Source organism: Hirundo rustica, chromosome 20, assembly GCF_015227805.2.
Source record: "Hirundo rustica isolate bHirRus1 chromosome 20, bHirRus1.pri.v3, whole genome shotgun sequence".
In the NCBI taxonomy this organism is placed as follows: domain Eukaryota; kingdom Metazoa; phylum Chordata; class Aves; order Passeriformes; family Hirundinidae; genus Hirundo; species Hirundo rustica.
In genome coordinates, this window is record NC_053469.1 from 1,482,264 (window position 1) to 1,500,428 (window position 18,165).

The 18,165-nt window shown below is 42.6% G+C and overlaps 1 protein-coding gene across 13 annotated transcripts in view; it reads left to right on the forward strand.

The window, feature by feature from the left end:
• Nucleotides 1–18,165, forward strand: part of STRBP (spermatid perinuclear RNA binding protein) — a 58,878-nt gene that overhangs the window by 29,766 nt on the left and 10,947 nt on the right. For 3 of the 13 annotated variants that reach the window (XM_040083555.2, XM_040083558.2, XM_040083557.2), the window contains exons 7-18: nt 2,820–2,914; nt 3,329–3,424; nt 4,120–4,231; nt 4,802–4,899; nt 5,363–5,474; nt 6,176–6,268; nt 7,124–7,323; nt 9,284–9,445; nt 10,228–10,362; nt 10,884–11,024; nt 11,496–11,619; nt 13,515–14,467. In XM_040083555.2, the coding sequence (XP_039939489.1) occupies nt 2,820–2,914; nt 3,329–3,424; nt 4,120–4,231; nt 4,802–4,899; nt 5,363–5,474; nt 6,176–6,268; nt 7,124–7,323; nt 9,284–9,445; nt 10,228–10,362; nt 10,884–11,024; nt 11,496–11,619; nt 13,515–13,696 (1,550 nt within the window). In that variant the 3' untranslated portion in view covers nt 13,697–14,467. Of the gene's footprint in view, nt 1–2,819; nt 2,915–3,328; nt 3,425–4,119; nt 4,232–4,801; nt 4,900–5,362; nt 5,475–6,175; nt 6,269–7,123; nt 7,324–9,283; nt 9,446–10,227; nt 10,363–10,883; nt 11,025–11,495; nt 11,620–13,514; nt 14,468–16,072; nt 16,517–18,165 lie in introns of those variants that run through there. The other 10 variants (XM_058423180.1, XM_058423182.1, XM_058423175.1 and 7 more) reach the window with 6 other exon arrangements.

The following is an 18,165-nucleotide window of genomic DNA, read 5'->3' on the forward strand; positions in this document are numbered from 1 at the left end:
TAAATTGGCTTTCCAGACCAGAACCTTATATCCTGAAAACCAGTTGCTGTTCCTGAGCATACAGAAACAACAAATTATATAATTACAAAGAAGCTGGTTCACCAAAGTGGGGCTGAAGTCCTGTTGCTCCTGGAGCAGGACATGGCCAGTGATGCTCCCGAGGGCCAAGTGCCTCTGAAGGGCAGCAGGCCCCTGACTGCCCTCCCCTCTCTGGAGAAGACAAGGCTGTCCTATGGCTCAAATGAATGGAGCTGGCAGCTCCTGTGTGAAGAGAGTGCTACAGCAGTGGGGAGAGAATTCCTGAGGGATTGGTTCTGCGTTGCATAGTGTGAGCTAACGTCAGGGCTTTAGGATTTACTCTTTACTGAACTCCTTGGATCACTGCCCTTGTTAAAACTACAAGGAAAAAAGGAAAGCTTTGCAATCCCGTTTGAAAATTTTGATTTGGTCTCACTTTCCTGACTGGCAGAGCATGAAGAAACATGCCATTCTCCCGAGGGGGTCTGAAGGGAGCCCGCTGCAAGCCGCTCGCCCTCTTCACTGCCTGTTCTCTTCATCTTTCTGTTTAATAGAATCTTGCACCCGAAAGTTGGCAGACTGCAACATCAGGACGCTGGGGCTGAACAAGCAATTGGCAAAATTCTCCAAGATATTTGTAAATTAGGCCTTGGAAAATGGTCTTAATCTTGTAAGGAAAAAGTACGGTTCTAAATCCTTAAAACAAATCTTAGGAGGTTTTTGGTTCACCTGAATGAGAGGTGACATGTATTCTGTTTGTTTTGTAGTTTGAAGGAAAAATTAATTTACTTTATCACTGGCTGCAACACTCTTTAGCAAAGCCTTATACAACAGTGAGCCCCAGTTCATTACAAAAAATAAATGATTTTGCAGTCAGTCACCTTTTCCATTTCTAACGTTTTAAAATAAGATTCTGATCATTCATTGACAGTACTTGTTTGATGCAGTACTTGAGCTTTAAGCAGATGTTTATATTGTCTGCAGTGAAGTTTTCTCAGAGAACTACTGAGATGGATGTTGAGTAATCCTGTGCCACAAATGTCACTCCTGAAAACAACAAAACTGCAAAGGAAATTTAGAAGCACATCTTGTGTTCCAAAGTGACCTTTTGTGCTCAAAGAAAGCCAGAGTTTTGAGACTTTGCAGCTTTCATTTGGAAAACAGACAAGAGGAGTGATTAATCCCAATCCTGGAATGCTGTTGATGAGGGCAATGACAAACAATGCAAATATCTGCTGTGAAGTTCCCAGGGGTTAGAAACTAAGCTTATAGCACTTGAGTCAGCAGCAGTGAACTGCAACCATCACCTGTCAGACAAGATACTGGTCCTGTTCGGTTTTACACTGGTGGGGGTTTTTTGCTTTGGGCTCTTTTATTCACCATAACATCAAGTGCTTTTACCAGAGTAACCTTCCCAGGAAATGGCTTAGGAGAGGCAGCCTTAACATTAAAGATGCAATTGCTTATGCAGCCAATCCCATTCAAAGGAACCCATGAAAATATCCTTGGAGATGGCACTAACAAACTGATGGGACTTTTTCCTCCTAACTTGTCCTGGTGTTTTAGAGGTCTTGTTGGATTTTGCCTATCTAGCAGAGTCTTTAGTTTGAAATGGATTTAGTATTTCATTCAGCTCTGCAAAGGTCTCTAAAGACCTGGAGAATTAACCACTATGAAAAATTAAAAAAATATATTTCCAATTTACTTATTTTTAAGTCAAGAGTAACTACGTATTCATAGGAAAATGTCATATTCAATCCTAAACCATGGATTAATTTTGTTATTCCAGTTGTTCTCAATGTCAGCTAAAACTAGTATTGCAGTATGATTTCACAAAAATGTAGAATGTCATTTATATAGAGTTTCCAGAGAGTCTGGATTTTATAAACTCCTTTGGATTAAAGTAAAATAAATACAGAAGAAAGGAGTGATAGAGAATTCCCCTTAATGTAGAATTGGATGTGGCTGCTAAAAGCAGTTGTTACAGGTTGGTTGATAAAGGGGGGGAAGGCAAAAAAGTGTAAACCTGGACAGAAATCAGTGTCTTGTCTCTCAAATCCATCTTTGAATTTCCTCTGTTGGTTTCAGTTGCTGTTGGGAAGCTTTTACATGAGGGCACTTCCTCTCAAATACATGAATGACCTGGAAGTTACCAAACCCACTCTTTCATATGCTCTGGTTATATGAAAGACTAATCAAACTAAAGTATTGTACTAGCATTTCCTGTATATTTCTTTCATTGAATTATACTGGCTAGTACTGTTCATGCAATAACATTTCAAATATATTCGATGTTTTTCTTTGGAATTCTCAACAATTGCATGGATGTAATTTCACTTTCTACCTATTACATTTTTTTTTTTTTTATTATCCCCTGAGAATATCTTCCTCTTGTCGAAAGCAGCTTTGAAATTCTGTGCCACCTTTGTGGAATAAAAGTCACAAAGAAGAGGAAAAAAAAGCCCAATACATCCCAACAGAAAAAAAAAAAAAAAAAAGGAAAAGTGCTATAGAGCTATTTTCTGCCCTGAAATGTGTTCTACATTTTTAATAAGATCCCAGATTGTCTGTAGCAGTGGCCATCTTTATTATTACTATTATTTTACAAGGAGTGAATGCCTTTGCTTCTGTTGCACACGTGCACATTTACTACCTTTAATGGCTTGTTTAAATTAAATAACACCGTGCACTTAAATTCTGGGAGTCTTATTATCTCAATGAGATGCTGCCGCTCTTTTTGTATTGTGACAGAAACCCCTTGGTCAAATTGTATCTGTCTCTTTTTATCCCATTTTTACCAGTAGATAATGTTGCGATGAAAGATCCTCCGGACTTATTGGACAGGCAGAAATGCCTGGAGGCCTTGGCGTCTCTGCGGCACGCCAAATGGTTTCAGGTTGGCTCTTTGTTCTTACCTTGTTGTTATTGTAGCCTTGCGAGGTTTAATTTGAGACAGTTTTAATCTTAATGCCTCTTTAATTTCTGACTAGTCCCTCCTAGAGCGAAGGTCTAGAATTCCAACCCGGTGCCTTACTGTGCGAGGGCAAACGTGACAGGGAGACAGTCAGCTGGTCCAGAGTTGTCATGAGGCTACAAAAGCAATCTTGACATTTCGCTGCCTTTTTTATACGTCTCTCTAAATTCAAGGTTACTTTTATATAAGTGTTTTTATTTTGCATGAAGCTGATTAAGTATTAAGTAATAATAATTTTAAACAAAGTCTATCCCAGGACTCTGTGCATTTAAAAAGAAAAGCAAAATTGAAGACCAGGCTTTTGCAGGTGTATTGGAATCATTTTGTTTGTTTTAGGCCAGGGCAAATGGACTAAAATCATGTGTAATTGTCCTTCGTATTCTGCGGGATTTGTGCAACAGAGTCCCCACATGGGCACCGCTGAAAGGCTGGGTAAGTACAGAAAGAGCTGAAGGCCACGAGGTCGTATCTCAGATCTCCTGAGAACTGTAGCAGTGTCTGGACTGGAGAAAGCAGAGTCTTGTATGAGACTCCTCCTTCCACCCCTGTTCCTTTGCTCCCCATTAACTGCTCGCTGTGTAGGGGAGAGAAGGCAAGTAGTCCTTGAGTCTGTGACACACTGATCCCATGGAAAGGGACACGCTGCTGTGGGCCTGGTACATCCTGGAGGATTGGCAATAGGCTTGTTGCCTTCCATCCCTCTTGTTTAGTCTTCCGAAACTATCCTGCTCCCGTGACAATGCCACTCCTGCCAGCGGCTGTTTCCCTTTCCTGGGGCAGGTTTGCTCTGAGTGCCTGGAGAGGAACACGCTGTAGGGCAGCAGAGGTGGTGCTTCTCTTGTGTGGAACTGAAAACCCCCTGAGAACATTCATCTGGCTTGCCTTTAGAGACCCCCTCCTTTTTGGGCAGACACTGGAGGGCAGCTGGTGTCCTCAGAAGGTGACTCAGAGCAGGAGTACAAAGATGTGCCCTGCACGAGGACGTGGCCTCCTCTGGGGCACGTCTCTGTCCTTAGACCTGTTTACAGGTGACCTGATGTGAATGTTCATCCCCTCTGCTCCCCCATTTTTAACTGCAGTCACAGTTACCCTTGTGTCCATACTAATCATAATTTAATGTCTTCTAGCCACTCGAGCTTATATGTGAAAAATCTATAGGTACTTGTAATAGACCTTTGGGTGCTGGGGAAGCCTTGCGACGAGTGATGGAGTGTTTGGCGTCTGGAATTCTGCTTCCTGGTAAGGGCCCAAAGGAACTCCAGGAACACAAGGGGATGGGCAGCCCACCTTAACGTTCAGCTGTTGCTCTAGGATTATATGAGAAATGCCTGCCGTGAACTCTGAACCTGCCGTGGAGGGAAATTAATGTTTTTTCCTTTAAAATTAAAAGAGAGGATTTTGCACAGCGGTCACTGTGTGAATGATACTGCCACTGAAGAAGAAGTTAATGGGGAATGTTAGATTTGTTATAAATGAACCCCTGCCTCATTAAGGGGTTGCAGGTAAATAGACTTAATGATTATCTGGTTTCTACAGATTTCTTGAAATCTATGTATCTGCCCAAATGATGTGGTTTTTTCCAGACCTAATGATTTCAGTTAGTGTTATCACCCATGTGCAGTATTTACCCCGATAAGGTCTGTGGCCACTGCAAGGGTGTAAAACCTCAGGTCAGTCTGTGTTGTGTGAGGCCTGACTCCCTGCTGGAGAAGGGGTGCTGCCAGCTCTGCGGCAGCTGGGCTCAGCTGCTCTGTCAGTCCCTGTTTGCACACTGTTCCCCTCAGTAATCCCCGTTCCTCTCCCTGCCAGGGGGCCCGGGGCTGTACGACCCCTGCGAGCGTGAGCCCACGGATGCTTTGTCTTACATGACAGTTCAGCAAAAAGAAGCCATCACACACAGTGCTCAGGTAGGGAACTCTGTGTGTGCTGCAACAGTGAGGAATTTAGCTCATTAGCACCATTATTCTCTGCTATGAAAGAATATTGTTTTCATGGCAGTCCTGACAGGTCTTACGCTGCGCTGTCCCGGAAAGGTTAAACCAGAGTTCAGGAGAGCAAGAGTTAAACGTGTGAAATCTTATCCTTGCAGAGGCAGTGGGATGTCTGTGTACCCACCTCTGCTCTCAGCATGGAGCCCCTGGCTGGGCTCCCTGTCAGTGTGCCCTGCACTCAGTGTTACAGAAATTCATGAGTTTTGTGTTTTTAGACATTAGCATTTTCCGCAGCTATTGCTGAGGCTAGCTATAAAAGCTCTCTTCTTGTCTGTCAAAACCACAGAAGTAGCTTTGTGTCTAAAGGCTTACTAAAAAACTTGGGCAACTGAGGAGAAATCCTGCTGTGATTAATTTGTGTTTCTGCTGTCCCTTTCAGCATGCACTCAGATTATCAGCCTTTGGGCAGATCTATAAAGTTTTGGAAATGGATCCCCTCCCATCAAATAAGTCATTTCAGAAATATTCCTGGTCAGTAACTGATAAAGAAGGTAGGTATTATTTGTTCCAAAAGTCACTAATTGGGCAGTAAACTAGGAGTTGATTTAGAATGGGTGAAGTTCTTAATTATGCGCTGTGAATGTGAAGTAGAAGCTTTTCTTTGTTATATGTGGGGTGATTTTTAAAAAATATTTCATTGTGAGAATAAAATCTGGACTTTCTGTTCTCTAGAAATACCAAGAGACAAGAGGCAGAACAGCCATAACATAGCTGATGATTATCTTTAAACACAAAGTCCCTTGGCATCCAAACAGTAGAAGTAGTGTTTGATTCTTATGCTGGCAAGGAGAGACTGTAGACATGTCGAACAGCATATGTGTCCATAATAACAATTACTCAAAAAGTCTTCCTAGAAAACAATATACATCTAATAAAAAAATGCCATGTGTATTGTTTTGTAAAAACAATACTGTTGGAGGACTTGCTTAGACTAAATGTGGAAAACAGCACTGCAGGTTTGCAGTCCTTATCCCACACCTGGTATTGGACACAGAGATCCTGCCTGATCTCTGTGGTAGAGTGAGCTGTAAACCAGTATTGGCTTTCATGTAGCAATAAGAAAGCTGTGACTGATGGCTGAGTTCTTTTCTCTATAAACAAGCAAGGAACAGTGTGGGACTAATCAGATTCCTGCTGTGGGATCGTGTTTTCCTAGTGGCATATCCGTATTACAAGGAACTTTATACCCTAGGTACAGGCTCATCTGCTCTGAAGAGACCATTTGAAGACAGTGTTGGAGATGATAAAGATCCAAATAAAAAGATGAAGCGTAATCTGAGGAAAAGTAAGCGCAGCACTTCTCCATTCTGTTTTCAAAGATCTGTTGTACAGGTGGAGCTGCTTTAAAAGCTTCTCTGTGTTGGTGTGGTAGAGCATGTGAAAAAGTCTTTGGAACAAAACTGTTGTCTCTATCACCCTGCATTTGGAATGTCAAACACATCTCTGTGCATCTGAAATTCCCCTGACATGCTTTACTAACTGAATGATTTGCATTTTTAAATGGGATTACCTATCAAGTTACACTAGAACTGAAGTTGCCCAAGCAGCTGAGGTATTTTATTGGTAACACCCCTGTATTGTGGGGTCTTTTTAGAGTACTGCAGTGACTTTGCTGAGTGAAGATTACACTCTCTTCACTCTTCCCCTTCCTGAGTTAGGTGTTGGTCTCAAGATCTCCCACAAGGAAAATAAAATGTGTGATCTGCAAAACATTAATGTTGCACATATGCACAAGACTAGAAGTCTCTTGGCATTGCTGAGATCAAATCATTGTGGGATGCAGTCATTCTGGGGGCTACTGTCATTGTGCTACTTGGATGCCAGCTCTGGATCTGGTTCCTCAGTAGCTATAAAACTTATTACTCCTTTTACAGCAGCCAGGAGGAATACAGCTAGCTGCAACAGAATGGTGTTAATATAAAGCTAGGTCATTATAGTTGTTTCCCCAAATTAGAATGGCTTATTAAAGACTTAACAGGGTTATTGCTCTTCTCACCCTTGTGAGAGGCTGAGGGGTGGTTTTGCTCCTTGATACAGACAGAAGGCACTGAAATGCAAACTGTTTCATTTTTCTGTTCATCTTGTTTTGTTCATTTTCCTTTCCCCTCCTTCCCCTACCCCTTCTACTATCTTGTACTAGTACTAGATAGTAAAGCAATAGATCTCATGAATGCTCTGATGAGGCTGAACCAAATCAGGCCAGGGCTTCAGTATAAGCTGCTGTCACAGTCTGGTCCAGTCCATGCCCCAGTCTTCACAATGTCTGTAGATGTTGATGGTACGACTTATGAAGCATCAGGACCTTCTAAGAAAACAGCCAAGCTCCATGTGGCAGTGAAGGTAAGGCAGCCTGAAGTAATCTGCTAACCCCAGATCTTGGGATGGAGTATGAAATGTGCTTAGAACTAGTAATATGTAAGCTCAAAATATAAAAAAATAAAATTCATTAAGCTGAGCTGCTCGCTGTGTGCTCTAAAGACAGCTGGGCATGGTTCAAAGAGCATCACTGGTTTTGTGCTAGCAGGGGGGAAGAATTTCCCAGGGCTCTACAGGTCAGCTCATGTTGCAGTGGACTGAATGTGGTGGTCAAATTCTAGATGGGAGGGTTTAGTTGTGTTCTGTTCTACTCCTTCCTCCTGTTGGTTTGGAAATGGCATGTTGGTGGCTGCTTCTTTCTCCCTCTCCTTCTCTGTGTCTGCTGCTGGAAACAGAATCGTGTCCTTGGTGCCTGAAGAGTACCTCTGTGTACTGGCTAAACCATGCCAATGATTTATCCAGTCAAATTTCCAGTGGGACACTGGTATCCTTCAGAGACTGGTCAAGCTGTGGTTGCTCCCTGTAGGTGCTCTACATGACAGCAGGACAGCCTGGAATGCCCAGAGAGCATCCACCAGATGTGGTGCTTGGGGACATGGCTTAGTGGTGGGCAGGGCTGGGGTAATGGACCATTGGACTAAATGATCTTAAAGGTCTTTCCCAACCTAAGCCAGTCTGTGAAAGAACATCTGTTAATAGAACTGCTCTTCTGATAGAAACAGGCCCATCTGTCATTCTCTGCCTCATTTTGTTTTGAACAAGAACTTCCTTTTTAGAATCTTCATCTGGCAACTTTCTGCTTTCCTTTTATTTCAGTTTTGAAAATCCCATTGTCCCGTGTGCTTTCAAGTTCAAAGTCTCCAGAAGTATCTGAGGGCATGTGTTATTCCTCCAGGAAAAGTAGCTCTCTGCATGTGCGTCCTTCCAGACCTTCTGCCTCATTTTATTTTGCCTTCCTCCCTGCAGTTTAAAACACAACAACAAAAAAGAGCCCGAAAAACCCACTTGCCCTGAAAAACTGTGACTGCTCTGCCCTTGAACCTCTCTGCGTCAGCCAGATCTGTGCTGGTGCCGACCCAGCTATGTTTTCTCTAAATTCACACATCAAAACATCCGCGATTCAAGCCAAGAGGAAATGGGTGGTGTGGTCGAGGCTTGCTTTTTTTTCTTTCTTTCTTTCCCTTCTCAGCAGACTCAGACCCTGCCTTCCTAGTCTTGTAAGAGGGAACAATGTGAGATTTCACTTTCTAATCTGACCTTTTCAAAATGCAGAAGCCCTGAAAACACAGCCAAATGTACCCCAACTGCATGGGAGCTGAGCTGGGGGTTACCCAGGCAGTTCTCAGCTCAGGGTTCAAACAGTTATTTTTGCAGACTTTGTTCTTGGCCCTAAATTTTCAGGAGAGCTTCAGGTTCCTTTCAGTTTCCTTTGCCCTATGTGTGGTAGCTCTGTGCAGCTGGATCAGGAAGCTGGGTAAGGGAGAGGCTGGCCTTGCTCGTGGAGGATGTTTTTGAAGGAACTGAGCTCCAGAAGTACCATCTTGTACAAGGCTTTAATTCTCACTAGACTGTTTGTCATGTTTGCCCCACAGTCCATCTCTTGATCTGTCCACAGACACAGGGAGGGGGGAAATCGTGCATGAAATTATTTCCTTATAAGGCCATTAACCAGTGTCTTTAATTTCTTACTTTACAAGGAATTCCTGAGATGATGAATGATGCTCATGAGTATCTTTGAGACTAAAATTCTGCTTTGTGTTGATTCCACTTTTGGAAACCTGAAATTATTTTCCCCATTGATACTGTATTCCCTACTGATAACTACTGAAATGGATATCTCCATTTCAGTTAGGAGAAAACTAATATTCTAAGCAATCTGCCTTTTTAAAGTGTATGGTGGATTGTTTGTTGTGTTGTGATCAGCTTTGTATTTTTCCTGTTCTCCTGCCTCTGTCACAGTTCATTTCATGGGGCTTTGTTGTAGGTTTTACAAGCGATGGGGTATCCAACAGGTTTTGATGCAGATGTGGAGTGTGTAAGTTCTGATGAAAAATCAGATACTGAAGGTAAAAATGAAACAACATCTTCAATCTCAAGCAATAATAATACTGGAAATTCCACAGCTGACACCTCTTCTACCCTAGAGGTGAGGACTGCATTTAAAGTACAAAAGAGGTGTGGGGTTTGGGGCTTCACTTTTCATTGGTTTTTTGGGTTTTTTTTCCTGTCCTACTTGTCAGAATGGTGAAACATAAATTTCTTCAGTTGGGAGACAATTTCCAGACAGTGTGTAATTACGAATATCTCAGACCCACATACATGTTTAGTCCGCTGAGAAAATGCTATGGAAATGGAGTATTTTTAATGGAACTGCCCTGTTTTTATCCATAGCTGAGAGAATTTTATTGCAGACTGATCTGGTGTGCTGAGGTCTCAGCTTTAGCTTGCTTTCCAAGCAGTTACAGACATTTCTCCTGAAACACGTGACTCAGGGCATGAGATTTCTTCAGTCTGAGCTTGGTAGTGCCCAGACATAATGAGTTGGAACAGCAGAGACGTGCAGGGCTGGGAAGGCCAGTCTCTCCTTTTGGTGTGAAAGCCTTCAATTTCAAGGAACTTGACACCACGGCCCCACCTTCAGCTGTGGATTCTCTCAGGGCTGCAATTCCAAGTGCAGCTGGTGTCACGTTTAGTTTGTGCAGGCACCAGACCAGGCAATGAGGACAGTAGCCCTCACCAGCAGAAATAAATGGGTGTGACACCACTGTTTGTCCTCCTGCCCTTCTTTAGAGACTTGCCCTTTGCTGTGCCAGCATTGCAGGTTGTGCTGCAGCCGGGGCAGTGTTACCTGTGATACTGGTGTGCAGAGGTTTGGCTGCCTTTTGAAGAGAGAAAGGCTCTGAAGTAACAGCCTGCATATCTCTCTAGGTAAGAACTCAGGGTCCCATTCTCACAGCAAGTGGCAAAAACCCAGTGATGGAACTCAATGAAAAGAGAAGAGGTCTGAAGTACGAGCTCATTTCCGAGACAGGGGGAAGCCACGACAAGCGCTTTGTCATGGAGGTGAGCGGAGGTGCAGCTGCTGAGGGGTTACTAATGGTGTAGCAGAGTCACTTGCTGCTGCAGCTCAGTTTTTTATTCTGCCTTTTGCAATGCGCATCTGTAGTGGTCATTTCTCAGATTATGTATCTCATTGCTGCTGTGATGATTCAGCTGGGGAAAGGAATAGCTTTTCTACTTTAGGAAAATACAGTGAGAAATAAAACTGGATTCTGACAGCCCCAAACTTCATGACAAGGAAGACTCCAGGGTATAGGCTAAATCCAGTATCCAAAAGATATGCTGGTCCTTTTTGAGTTGCGCTTGTAGTTTCCGGATTCCCAGTATCTGACACACTGGTTCCCAGGATCACCTTGGTATCCTTTAGCAGCTTCAAATCTAGAATCAATAGAAATTTGTCACATAAAACACTAAGGATGTTTTTTCCTACTGAAGTTCTTTAAGGGTGGCACATCAGCTGAGTGGGTACAGCATGGTATTCCTGTGGATCAATACTACACATGAACTCATGTCTTAATTTTCAGGTAGAAGTAGATGGGCAGAAGTTCAGAGGTGCAGGCCCAAACAAGAAAGTAGCAAAAGCAAGTGCTGCATTAGCAGCACTTGAAAAACTGTTTTCTGGGCCTAATGCAGCAAATAACAAGAAAAAGAAGATTCTTCCTCAGGTAAGAACTGCCACTTGCTTTTTGGATGGTGTCGTGAGCTGGTTGGTTGGGGGTGAAATCCTGGCTCTTGCTGTGGGTTCAGGAGGGTAAGGGAGATGTAAAACCAGTGCTGTAGGTTGGGGAGAGGAAAGTTGTAAGGAAAGACAGCAAGGAGGAGCAGCAGAGAGAGGCTCAGAAGCCAGCAGTGTTCAATCATGCCCAAATCTGAGGTAAATAAGGCACAGTCTGAGGGAAGGGACTGCCAGGGCTGAGCACGGGGAACGTGCTGGGCTCTGCAGGCGGTGACAGGGCCAGGGACCCGCTGTGTCCCTGTCACTCACATCCTTTGGCACAGCACTCTCCAGTCTGCGCTCAGCCAGCCTGGCACATCAGGCATGTTTACAGAGCCCTCTCAAAGGGGGCGATTTAATGCAGATGGCCGTGTATTCCAGCAGCACTCTCTGAACTGCTATTTTTTGTCACTCTGGGCAGACTAAAGGCGTTGTCAATACAGCTGTTTCTGCAGCAGTCCAAGCTGTTCGAGGCAGAGGACGAGGTGCTTTAACGCGAGGGGCATTTGTTGGGGCAGCTGCCGCTACTGGATACATAACACCAGGTAAGGCACCACACTTGTAGCTGATAGTTTAGTATTTGTCTGCTGGGGTGTTCTTTTTCATGTGTGTTATTCACCTGTACAAGTGATTTCTTTAACCATCTGAGATGGAGCAGAAGGCTTCATGAGGCTAAAAAAAAAATCAAAGAGCTGGAAAGCTGGCAGAGTGTATCCTTTGAGTGTGCAGCTCAAAGCTCTGTGTGCACAGAGCATACAGTTATGGACATAATGGCTTTCCTGGCTTTATTATTTTATGATTTGTCTTCATAGTTCATTGCCATGGCACAATTCCCAAAACTCTCTTCCTACCTAAGAACCTTCTGGATCATGTGCTGGTTAGCATTAGGATTGCCTTTTCCAAGAATCCTTTGTGAACATGAAGTCAGCAGGCTCAAGAGTCCCTGAGCTCCTAAAAACCCTCTACATGAATTCCACCTGGAAGCATCTATTAGTAGCTTCTGTGGTGGCCAGAAATGAAGAAAATTTCTTTTCATACTCTGGCTGATGGGATGTCATCATCTGCACTGCATTGTTCTGATTAGCAGAAACAGCTTCTGAAGTCCAAGGGCTTCTGGTTCCCATTTCACATTTTCACAAGAAAATGTTCATGAAATGGTCACTTTCACCATCCTCAAATTACTGTTCAAAGTGCATTTCCTTTGTGATGCTACAGCATGTCTGAGGTTTGTGGGTAACATGTGAAAGGAATCCAGACATTGTTTTTTCACTTGTTATAAGAACAACAGATTTGTAAGAATGAGATGCTGAAGATGCCTTAGTCAAAGCAAATCCAGTTGTAGCTTCCAAAATATAACACTTCTAGTCCTCATGCTCAGGTTTTCAGATTACAGCATGAGCTCTAATTACACCCTCCAGCAGCTCACATGTGCCAATAGCACAGGCCTGTTGTTTGGGAGCCTTCCTGCCTGGCACGTCATCTTCATTGTTCCTGTATGGTCATGTCGTTTTAAATATTAAAACCTAGTAATTCATTTTTAATGGCTGTTAACATTGTTTTTGGAACTGTCTGTCTGCCTGAGGAGTCATTTAAGAGACACTTTAACCTGCCAAGGGCATGCTTCTTGCCAGTGTGGAATTATTCCAGAAATACGTTTAATTTCCCAGTTGCCATAGTTAAGCTTTTATTGGCTTTGGCCTTCACAGATTATTTCTCTCCATCCCCTATTCTCCTCAGAAATCTCTTACTTTTTGGAGTGACACTAGCAGTCTCACCAGAAAAAAAAAAAAAACAAAAAACCAAAACCAAACCTATAAAGCCTTCATGAACTACTGACACGTAGAAACCAATACTGGTGTTACCTGTGTTGCTTTTTCTCTCAAGTACTTCAGAGTCAAACTCTGCTCTCTGGAGAAAAAGGATCTGTTTGTGTGGAGGTGTTCACATGTCTTCTATGGAACTCAGCCTGTTAGAAATGGCAGAGAAAGCAGAATTCACAGGAGCTTTACTGAGGGGGACGTGACATCTGCCTGCCACGGGCATCCAGCATTCTCTTTTTAAAGGAAATTTAGGAAAATGACTGTTCTCTGCATAGACTGTATTTGTGTTTTAAGAAGAACATAAGCAAGTAAGGGATGTCTGTGTCATGCTAAATCTATGCTCTGACAGCGCAGACTTGAGGGATTTGGTGGAAAAGAAAATGATAAGGAAACAAAATAGGGAATTTAACTCTTTGATGCTGAGGCTTGAGAAAGCCCCTGGTAGCTTGTTCTTCAGGCCACCACATAGAAATTTCAGTTTTCAGCAATATTTGTATGTATTGGTGTGAGTTTGGTTTTGCTGTGCTCCTGCTTCAGGCACAGGTCCCTGCCCATGTGCAGGTGTGCAAACACTGACAGGCAGTGCAGAGAATGACCCCCTCCCCCCTGTTTCCCTGCAGGCTATGGAGCACCATACGGATACAGCACAGCAGCACCAGCCTACGGTACGTACAGCCCTCTAATTAACACCTTAGAAATTATGCAGAAACTGTTGTGGCAGTTCAAATGTGGCAGTCCAAGGAGAAATTCAAAGAGATTTAAGCTCTTAAACCATGACAACACCACCACTTTTATGCCATAACCTTGTGGTTCTTTTTTGGTTGGAGTAGCTTTTTGCCTCTGCTTTGCCTGGTCTGTGGAAGGACTGCTTGTTCTAACTGCCTGTTCCCTTCATACTGGAACCCAGTCAAAGTAGTTCCCTTACTTTTTACAGCCAGTCTGTGCTCCATTCAAAGACTACCGAAGGGCCTATTTCAGCATCTCTGACCCAGATTTAGCTAAATGGCATTACAGTAACATTGGTGAAATGTTTGTCCCCAAGTGCAAGTGACTTGTGGACAAAGGTCCCTTAATGCTGTCAACTCTTTGACAAATACCCCCCACCCCTGCAGGCTAAAACAACACTGCTTGGGACACCAGGATGGGTTTTGGGTAGTTGGTACTGGTAGCAATCAGTCTGTGAGGCAGCCAGGACACGGTCATTTGCCACAATGCTTTTCACTATGAAACATATTCAATTAGGCTGGCAAAGCACTGGTTTCATGGAGATTGTAAAATGAGCTGATAAACCAGAGAGCTGTGATGGAAGAGTTTTTCTTAACTCGGCTTCTCCCTCCCCACTGGCTTGTTTTACGCTGGACTAACAATGCATTCCTCTAACCGGCCCTTTTGGTTACTTTGAATGAGGTTTATGTGGCAATGGGAGCAGGGCAGTTTGGAGTCAGTGATATGTCCTGGCACACACAACGTGAGCCCACCAGGACCAGTCCCAGCAGCCTCTCCTGTGGCAGGGACTGGTCACAGTTTGCTGCTCAAATGACTGGCATGTTTCAAGGCCTGGAGTTGTTCATATGGTAAATTTCTGCTTTTTAGCATTTGTGATAAGCCATTCCTCCCAAATCTGTCTAACTTGGGAAATACCAACTCCCCTGATATCGTTATAAAAGTTAAAAATATTTTGAAATGTCAATAACATGACTTTTCTAGAAGTATGAGCTCTAACAGGGCAAAAATGCTGCTGCTTTATGGCAAATGTTTGCTTTGCCTGACTGGGGCCAGCTGGTCCGGTTCTGTACTGAGAGGGAGAATGGGCCCACAGGCTGTGCTCAGTGTGGAATTCTGCCTGCAGAACTGGAGCAAGCCTCTCTAGTTTTACACCTGCTGACTGGCCCTGTGCTCTGACAGAAGGGCAGCTGGCAGCAGGGCTGTCCCATGGAGTGTTGTCCTTCGTGGTGCATCACGCAAGGAACAGCAGCATGTTTTCTCAGAGAAAAATGAAAGGAAATTTAGTTTGGGGTATGGATTTTTTAAAAACTCCCCCTTGGTTCTTTTCAAGCAACAGTCCGAGAGTATAACTAGGATTAGTGGTATCCGCATGTCTGTGTTTTTACAAGCAGTGACGCACTGTGACATGAGGAATCTTTTCCCTGCTGAAGGCAGGAACATTACTGTTACCAAGTATCCTTGCAGCTTTTCTTGCTTTTTTCATTCATTCCTTCTGTTTTGTGGGGGTTTTTTCTCATTATGCCTATTTTGGGAGCTGGATTTTAAGCACTTAGCTGTATATATGTGACATATCACTGACTTCAAAGCATTGTGGAATTGGATGCCCCCATTTTTCACATAAAGAGTTTCTGTTCTTAATGTCTTATGATTGTGATGCGAAATTCTGGGATAATGCTTTTTGGCTGTAAGGTAAACATGTCTCTTTGCCTTTGTAAGCTGTTGCATGTTGGGAAACTTCACTTTGATCATCTGGTGCTCTGGAATACCTGCTGTTGCTGCTTTGTGATTTCTAAATGGATACATAGGTTAAATACTAGAATTTAAATAGGCAAGATTAAAAAAACCAAACAAACGTTTAATTGTGCAGAAGTTTGTGAGGCCACAAGAACTCTAAAATAATAATGAAATCAGGCAGATGTCAATCTTTCCAGATTTACTACTTCAACACAGGAGAGGAAGTGCAGAATAAGAAAGCAGATGCAGAATTTACTGTAGGTGCTTGATTTCTGGCTGACCTACCTGGATGCTGATCAAAACTGCTGAACAGTTTCCCTGTGAGTTGTGTTTTATGCACAGCAGTGCCTGTCTAGAATATATGCAATTGCAACTGGCCTGTGAAATTACCTCAACGTAGAATAAGCTAGTAGAGATTAATTACCATAAAGATTATGAAATAGAGCTTCAAGACCAAATACAACTCTGCTTTTGAGAATATCACTTCCTTTAATTTTATCAAACACCAGGACAAAAATAAAGCAGACTTTAAGCTATAACCATCTGTCTGAAATAGTGCAAAGTGGTGAAGCGTTACTGTTTATGGGACTCTGCACCCTGATATCACATTGACTGACTGATCTGGAAAAGGTTAATGAGAACACTGCTGTAAGCTCTTATTTGACTTTATTGGATTGCTGAACTTATTTGGAGTCCTCTCCCTTTCTTCTCTCTGTAGGTTTACCCAAGAGAATGGTTCTGTTACCAGTTATGAAATTCCCAACTTACCCCGTTCCCCACTACTCATTCTTTTAGCAAATGGCAGAAGCTAATTCCTATTGATTGAACAACACAGTACAGTACAGAATGTTAGAAGAAAAAAGCCTTTTTATCCTGTTTTCTTTGAACACATACTTGAGCAAAGTCATTTGTAAAGAAACATCTTTTTCCTACTTTTTGATTTTAACAAAATGCAAATTTAGTTCTCTAAAACTTGAAAAAAATGTTCTGTGAAATGTTACCTCATTTTCAAATAACTTATACCAGCCTTCTGTTATAGGGAAGAACTAGAAGCTTAAATCTTACGTTTTAAATGAAGTATCCGATTATGTAAAATTAAATTTGTGAAGGATGTATAGAATATAAACACTGATCACAAATAAACTGTTTTGTTGTAACACAAGAGTACTGCCTGTTTCCTAATGCAGTCACACAGACTCAGTTAATGACCTGTATTTGCTGTAGGGTTATTAAACGCAGGGCATAGTTCTTTAAAAAACAGAAATAAAAATTAAACCCACAAACCACATGATAGAAACTTTACAGTTAACATTTAACTTTGTAAATATTATGGTGTGTAATAAACTTAGTAAAATATGGGTTAAAATATTGTTTTATCTTATTTTTTATAGTTAAGCATCAGTACCTGAGTTTCCTTATAGATCAGCATACTGTAACTGTGATTTTAGACACAGTCTTAATTATCCGAGAAGACTTTTCACCCATGAGGAAAATGCTGAAAAACAAATGAAACCAAGGGAATTAGTCTGTCTCTGTATAAGGCTGCATTCTGTGAAACAAGTATTAAACAAATATTAAAGGAAGTTCCCACAGAAGGATACAATTCCAGGGATACACCTTACACCCGTATTGCCCAGAGAAAGGACAACAATAATGTTATAATCAGGTTCTTTAGAGCTCAAAAGCTACATGTTTTCCTTTCTTTTGTTCTTACCAAAAAAAAAAAAAAAAAAAAAAAAGAAAAAAAGAAAAAAAAATTCCACTTGTTCTTGTGGCCTTCTTCTTTTAAGATTGTCTGCCCACCCTTGATTTTCCATCCACCATTTCTACAGAAAGCATTTTATTTGTCAATTGTATATTAAACCAAAGGTTCTCCTTTTCCCCCTTACATTTATAAGAATCTAAAGCAGCAACACGGTCCCCATGAAAACTTGCTATTTAATTGTCCCAGTTCTTGTTGAGTGCTGCTGTGAAAAGTGACACACTTCAGCCATAGGCCAGTACTTTTTCAAGAGCTGGTGCTCAAACCCAGAGTCCTCTTTTTGCTGAGGAGTGTGCGCACCTCTCTGAAATTCCAGGACAGGCCCCAGCTCCAGCATTGGAGTCTCCATGGATTGTGCACTGCTGTGGGTTCTAACAAGGGATTCCAGTGGTCTTTATTAAGGTATCACCCCGCAAATAAGCAGCACTGTTGGTTGCACTCTCTCCTCAGCCCCTGTCCGTTGCTTTTCCATAGGCTGGCTTCAGTTCCTGCTCTTCCAAAGTTTTGCCTTTATCCCCCGTTCTCTTAACAGATGCTGCTGCTGAGGCAAGGGGAGCTGTATCTGTGTTGAGGGTGTTGAAAGAGGGGTGCTTAAAGCAACATAAAGTTCCTCTTCCCCACAGCCCCCTTACAGGGAGAGAAATATTAGAAATGCTGAATTAAGGGGTGGCTTATAGAACAAGCTGCTTTCCCTGGAATTAATTGCAGCTGTTATTCTTAAGCTAAGTATTTGTGCTTTGGAATGTGTTTACATTTCCATGGTTCTCCTTCTGCCGTAGCTCTCTCTTCCGTTTGGTGTCGGTGGTACTTTAATGAAATGTAGATGATGGCCCGGGAGGGTGAGCCCGGTGTCACCCACGGAACACAGAGCAGGGGCTGGAGCCAAACTGAGAGGTGCTCAGAAATCACTGATCTGTTTTGCTGGCCTATGGATGAAAGGAAGCCATCACGGAGCAGAAAAAGCATGGCTGATCAGAGCCCATTTTTGTTAATCAAATATTCATTAAAGGAATCTTTCCTCCACACACAATTTTTTTTTCCCCCCTCTC